Here is a 7,193-nt window from a genome sequence, read left to right on the forward strand (position 1 = left end):
ATCAGCTGCCTCCCGTATATGCCTTGACAGGGCATGGAACCTGCAACCTAGGTATGTGCCCTGACCAGAAACAGAACCTGTGACCTTTTGCCACACTGGATGATGCTCCAACCTGCTGAGCCACCCAGCCTGGCAGCCACTGCCTTAATATTGATGAAACAAGCCTTGAATCTGCTGCTTGAGGGAGACTGTGATTTCATGAATAACTGAAAATAATTCTCACTGTCGCAACATCAGATTTCTCATTGCGGAGCACACACTTTTGAATGCATGTTACTTTATTGAAATGCACATATATACAATGACGACAAAGGAGGACTCTGCAGAGTTGAGTACAGTGGCTGCATGCATTGGGAGAACAGGCAGACTCTAGTTTTACAGAATGAAATAGGGGTTGAAAAGTAGGCAAAGACCGGAGAGCAACTTTGATTTCCCATCACCACATAGAAGGGTCTTCCAGCCTGTCAAACACAAGAAGCAGAGCATGTAAGAGAAACTTCCCAGCTTCCTGGAAGGCTTGCAAGACTGAGACATTCTGTTCTGAACTGAAAGGTGGTCAGAAACTGTTGAAAAGGCTCCAGCTGCCATCCTGAATAGGGGACCATGCAGAGTGTCGGAGCAGGAGACGCTGGCACAATGTGCGCAGCCCAGGCTGAGCGGCTTTCACTTATGGTAGCAGGAGTCTCGGGCAAATCTCAGAGGGACTATTTGAAAGGCTCTGTATTTATCAAAGAAGCCAAAGAACTCGGCAATATTTCTGAAGATCAAAACTACAGGAACCACACAAAACTGCAACAAGAAAGTTATTGTTGCTCAACTCTGAATATGCTTCCTTTGTTTTCCTGCAAAGCTCGCTATGCTATATGTTGGACTATAAAGAACCCTTTTTAATAAAATAGCATTCACAGGCAACTTCAAGCCCGTCAAGTTTGGTTTCTTTCTAACTGTACTTGATTGGCAATCAGGGTGCAATTAACTTTATTTTATGCACTAACGATGCAACTTCAGGACACAAAACAAACAACAGCATAAAGGTTGTAAGTACGTCTGGATGGTTCTTTTTCTTATCCTAAGTAGACATAGCTTCCCCTAAACTTTTTACTGTAGCAAACATCATAAGCATGTCCATAATATATGAAGAAGCATTTATTGGTTAGTATGTGGAGACAATGCTTGTGAATTTCCCATTTGCCTCCCTTGTATTTTTAATTAAATTTATTGGAGTGGCATTGGTTAATACACGTTTCAGGTGTACAGTTCTATAATACATCATCTGCATACTGTATTCAGTGTTCATCGCTCCTGCTTCCCTTGCATTTGCTGTTTAAGTCTGGTTGGCACCTCCAGAGACAGCACTGGAGTTTCATTCTAGTCCACATGGCTCCTTCCCTCCGAGAAAACAAGCCTGACTCCGCTGGAGGAGGCCCTCCGCCCTGGCCGCCCACCGCACAAGACACAGAGGGAGGGCTGGCGGGGAGGTGATGGACGGCTCATCGCGTCGTCCGCGTTATGTTTTACATTTTCACTTGTGTATCTTTTCATTTCATTAAATGTACTGTGGTGACACTGGTCCCTAGGGTCATATAGGTGTCAGGTATACATTTCTATGACAGGTCAGTCATCTGCTTTAATCTCCAGGGAGAACCCCAATGAGAGTGACCCGCCAGCCACACACACTGCGCAAGTGTTCTAGTGACCTCTTCTGGGGAACTCGGTTCTTGCCATGTTCAGTTCTGGGTTTAAGGCAGACAGGCTGCCACAGAAATGGGTGACCCATGGGCCAAGGGGTCTTACTTGGGCGGGGAAGGCGGGAGGCAGGCGGCAGGGGACAGAAGAGCCAGTTAGGAGAACTGAGGACCAGATTTCTTTTCAGCAGGACTCCTGGTACAGGAGCTGACCCCTAGATGTTGGTGGGCATCTCTTCCCAAAAGAGTCCACACACCAAGAAAGCCCCAAGGCTACAGATAAGCCCCTAAGAATAATTCATTGTTTTTCATTCATGGAATGCAATAAATTACTGCATCACATCAGCTGAACTAAAATATGTTAACAAGTAAACGAGCTTCCTGTCATTTATCTACAATTTCATGTAAAACCAGAGAGACTGGAATAAGACTCAGGAGGGGACATATCCTAGGATATCCAGACACTCCACATAGCATATAAAAACCTAAGATCACCCCAGCCAAAGCTGGATGATGGGTCCTTTCAACATAGAGATGGGGACTCACTCTGTGCTCCCCCAGTGCTAACCCAGTAGAAATTCTATGTAGAAAATTTTCCGGAGTAAAAATCACTTGTATTTAAAGTTTTCCAAGGAGAACCACAAAATTTGCAGTAGAAATATGAACCCACAGAAGCTGAGAGACTTACAAATGACTACACGAACAGAAAGGTCCTCCCAGCCTCGTTCCCCACCCGCATTTCTCTCCAAACCCCCCCCCCCCCCGTGGTCTGGGGGCCCTGGTTCCAGGCTTCCTCCCGGGGCAGCCCTCTCTGACTGCCCTCCCCTGGCACCTTGGGCTTTGCAACAATGTCCTCACACAAACTTCTTCATACCTAGTTCTGGGAATATTTTCCGTGCTTTCTCTCATCAAGAGGTCTGAAATCAGTGTCTCAGGGCTCGATCGTTTTCCATATCTAACAACAAAAAAAAGGAAAAGTTCTTTAAAGCAAGGTGGGAGTACTCATAAAAATCTTCAGGGGAAAAAAAGATAGTTTGCCATTTGAGGTATGATATCCAAGTTATTTTCAGTTGATCATCTGCTAACAACTAATCTAGGTATACAAAGCATACATTATCAAAAACATAAATATGATTTCAAATTAAATATATATAATTTTGTTTAGATATTCAAATAACATTATTTAAGCCCAACCAAAACTCCAAATACTTGTATTTTTATACCACAAATAATACATACTCAGGTATATTTATATACTTCAGTAACAGGATATAAAAATATATCAAGGTATGATTTTAATGTTTCCATAATTAGTTAATTAGCTCTCGTTCTGATGACATACAGCAGTTGAAACCTTAACAAAGAGACCAGGTGACATTTCAGAACCATCCCTAGGGGGAAAAATCAGTGACTGAAGTTCTAGACCCACCTGTGTCTTTCCACCTCAGTTTTCTCATTTGTAAAAACAAAATTATAACTCATGCATCCATCAGTCTTTGTGAAAATTCAATGTGAGTCACGGTGCTGTGGAAATGACAAAGCGGTGCACGGATGCAAGTCACTGCAGTTGAAACCCACCCTTTCTTACAGAGAGCAACGGAGCCTGGGGCCTATATTTCTCATATTTATTTGGGGCACCACAAGCTAAAAGCCTTCTCTCGTGCTGTGATTTTAATCTGCCCTGTAAATATAAAGAAATCCTTCTGGTCCAAAGAAATGTTTCTGGCCTCTTCCTCCCTTTGTTGGATATGGAGAGACGATATGTGAATGCGAGGCGCTGCTTTCCTGCCAGGATGGCATCTGCTACCTGCTCCAGGTGAGTGAGCACAGGGATCCACCCCGCCCTCCCTCCCTCTCACTCTCTCACTGCTGAAGAGTCCAACGAGTGTAGACTAGCAAGCTGCTTTTTTTTTTGAAGAAGAAGAAGCTGTTGTCCCCTTTTTCGAAAAAGGCATTGGACACCAGCAGCCACTTTGTTCACAAATGAAAAATTAGCCTGACATGGACTGATGAGCTAACAGATAATGAGCTAACAGGTAAAACAAGAACAAAGCTGTCAGGGGTGTATGCTAACTGCCTGTAAAGCACAATTAAATCTAAATTTGGGGGGAAATTTTCCTATTATTCCTCCTTTTCTGGGACTCAAGGCGGGGGGTGGGGGAAGCAAACTCCTCTGCCCCCATCATTTGTAAGGTTTCCTCACAGATTTTCTGGAGTTGTGATATCAGACTGTAGGCTGCTACTTTTACTTATTTATTCCATCCATTAGCTGATTATACTAATCTTAAAACTCTTGGGAAACCTCAATTCCTTTATCTTCATCATGCTCCAGTGAATGAACGAACTGGCCAATATTTTTACAATTTACAAGTTAAAGAAACTAAATCTAGGATTTGCACAGGAGAGCACTCTTCACTATTTGTCCTTCTCTAATTTATTCCAGATTATCCTTTTTCTCTAGAATGCGCTAACTTTCAAAGACAGAGTCTGTAGGGGGAAAAAAATCCCAACCCTGGTTGCACAGGAGAGTCACCTGGAGAGCTTCTCAAACTGCTATGAAGTCCGCGTCCCACTCCCAACCTACCCCAGGGTCTGACAATGGTCAGGGGTGCGGCACAGAGTCAGCGTATTTTTTCTAAGTTCCCTAGGCAGTTCCACTGTGTGACCAGGACGGAAAAACACTCCCTAACCTAGGACTGGGTTCCTCACCCTCACCACTGCGCACATCCTGGGCTGGATACTTCTTTGTGGGAGGGGCTGCCCTGGGCGTAATGGAATGGCCAGCAGCACCCCCGGCCTCTGCCCACTAGATGCCAGTACACCACCCCTCGTGACAACCAAAAAACGTCTCAGACATTGCCAAATCTCCTGGGGAGCAGAAGTCAGCCTGAGTTGAGAACCACTGATGGAGCAAAATATGGTAGACCCATGCTCTAGGAAAAAAATGCTGTAGCTTTCAGAAAGCAGTGAACCAGGGCGTATAGCTTAAAAACATGGACATGGAGAGAAAGCAAGGAAAAGGAACATTTACGACAAAGCCAAACATATTCACAAATGACACTGTAATTTTCAAAAATACCAGCATGTGCATATGAGCAGGTGCTTGGGGTGAGAAAGCAGTGAAGATGCAGAACAGAGATTATTGGTTCCAGTTATAAACCTCTGATGGTTTCTAAGGAGGAATTTATATGAAGATGAGAAGGAAAACTCTGCTCCAGGACTGACCCATCTCCACTGCACCTGACTCTCTTCCCATGACACTCAAGTCCCTTTCCCTTATCTCTTCCTCATCAAAGGCGCCTGAGATCACACTGGCTGCTGACTTTGGAGACAACATCCCAGGAAAATCAGTAGGAGGGCTCCACTTCCACCACCCCCAAAAGGCTTCACGAAGTACTCTTAGTTTCATGATCTGTAAAATGGAGATAATTAACTCGCTCCAAAGCTTTGAGGTTACGACTGAACAAAACTGTGCCTAGAAAAACATTTTGAAATGCTAAACCTTTATACCGTAAAACAGGAAAGCTTTAGAGCAACTGTTTTTGCAAAAATAAGTTTCTCTGGTCTGTAAGATGGCATAAGAAGAATTAGAAGCAATTACATTTCTGAGAATCTATTAGGATATAAAACAGTGTTGCTTTTTACAAACTAATATTATCAGGCTTCAGGGATCATAAACCAGTACTATTTAAGTTCTGGCATTTCATGCATTTCTGATTCTATATAAATTGAGACTTTTTAGAAACTTCTCAGTGTTAAAGAGCTTTTTGATGAAACATAAAAAAATGAAACTTCATTTAAGAAATAGAAGTTCACCCCACTTTGCATCTTTTCCAACTACTCCCTGTCTGTAAACAGAGATATATGGTAAAAACAAAAAACAACATTTTAGAAAACATGATTTAAACATGCTAAATAACATTAATGCTTTTAAAGGGTTCACTGTTTTTAGCTTATTAAGGTCATTTGATCTCGGGAATTAAAATAAGATACCGAATGACTCAGAACTAAGATGAACTAATTTTAGAAACAAATTTTAAATCCTATATTATTTGTAAAATTGAATTTGATTTGTTGCTCAATATTTGATGTTGAGAATGAAAATGTGGAATTTTATTTTAGGTTCCTAGGGCCTCAGAATGAGGTTTACAATTTCTCAGATTCCACGTGATCTCTGGCTTCATCCTGGAGCGACTAGACAAATGTGAGTTTCTAACTAATTTAGCACCAAGCAGGCACTTTCTTTTCAGAACTCGCCTGCTATAAAATGGGAAAGACTGCACTTTAGATCAGCTGTTTTCTCCTAAATCTCTATTTATTTGGGCCAGAATTTTCAAGTAAAGGTCTGAGACTTGGGTGGGGGAGGGGGGCGGAACACTGTACGGAAGTGAAGAAAGTAGCTCTACTTGTCTTTTCCTAAATACTGTCATTCAGGTCACTCTGCGCAGGCTGCAATATCTGGCAGTATCTTTAGCCTCCCAGCTTTTTCCTCCTTGGTTTGTGCTGATATTCTTCCTGGACGCCCTGCCCTCTGCTTTCCCTGCAGCCCGTTCCTGGGGGTCCTGCTGAGCCCTTTCACAGGACACTTTCCTTGTCCCAGTTTCCAAACATCCCCCAACTGCTCTAAGGGCAAAACAGACAAAGGGATGGGCAGGAGGAGACGCCAGTCACACCGCCCAGAGGACTTGACTCTGTGAGCAGGGTTTTTCGCTGTAGTTGCAGAGGGAAAGTACTCAGTGCCTTGCACAAACGTAACTGGGAGTCGAGGAAGTCCTGGTACTGCCCTGCCCTGGGATATAGCAAAGGACAAGAAATGGTCCCTGTCCTCTCTGAGAGCCCCACATCTCTGGGCAAGCAGGCAAGACAAGAGCTCCTGGAGGAGGTCCCTCCGAGCCCACCCACCTCTGCCTGGTGATGAGGTTGATGTAGTGTCGCAGCGCAGAGTAGTATCTGGCCAGGTCCTCCGCAGACGCGTTCTCTCCCGGGTTTTCGGGCTTGGAGGGGTATGCCTCGGCCAGCGCGCCCAGGCACACGAGCAGGGACAGGGCGAGGGTCAGCCCTGACAGCCCCAGTCGCTTGCTCCCCAGCATCTGAGGGCACCAAAGGCACAGGGGGAAAGGCTTGGACGCTTAGAGGACACATGCCCCACACCTCCCGCCTTTGCTTCCCGAGCCACGTGCCCCTCTGCTACCACCCAGGACCCCGCGTCTGTGCTCAACCCAGTGATCCAGAGGGGACCAGAGCGTGACGAGCTCGCCCCGCAGGCTTCGGGCACAGTCTGCGCTGGCCCGGCCCCTCCGCTCCACCTGAAAACTCCGTGCAACTCGGGTCCAAGTCACTGGGCCCAGGGTCGCTCAGTGAGGGGCGCAGAGAGGGTGGGGGCAGAGAGCGCCAGTTTAGACACTTTAAAAACAGAATTAGAAGTCCTCCCTGACAGGCTGAGGAACATCACTCTCCTAGCCTCTTCCCCACAATCCCTGTCAGAGGGGGAAAGTTTCTTCTCCGATA

The 7,193-nt window shown here is 45.1% G+C and overlaps 1 protein-coding gene across 1 annotated transcript; it reads right to left on the reverse strand.

Annotated features, from left to right (window-relative positions):
• Window positions 1-390: 390 nt before the first annotated feature.
• Window positions 391-6,775, reverse strand: NPY (neuropeptide Y). The gene is made up of 3 exons (XM_054563974.1): window positions 6,588-6,775; window positions 2,560-2,640; window positions 391-461 (listed from the first exon to the last, which is right to left on the reverse strand). Exons 1-3 carry the CDS (start codon window positions 6,773-6,775, stop codon window positions 437-439), a joined length of 294 nt encoding a protein of 97 aa, XP_054419949.1. The 3' UTR covers window positions 391-436.
• Between the last annotated feature and the right edge of the window lie 418 nt (window positions 6,776-7,193).

Source organism: Pteronotus mesoamericanus, unplaced genomic scaffold, assembly GCF_021234165.1.
Source record: "Pteronotus mesoamericanus isolate MK-2021 breed Mesoamerican mustached bat unplaced genomic scaffold, CSHL_Meso_final scaffold_85, whole genome shotgun sequence".
Taxonomy (NCBI): domain Eukaryota; kingdom Metazoa; phylum Chordata; class Mammalia; order Chiroptera; family Mormoopidae; genus Pteronotus; species Pteronotus mesoamericanus.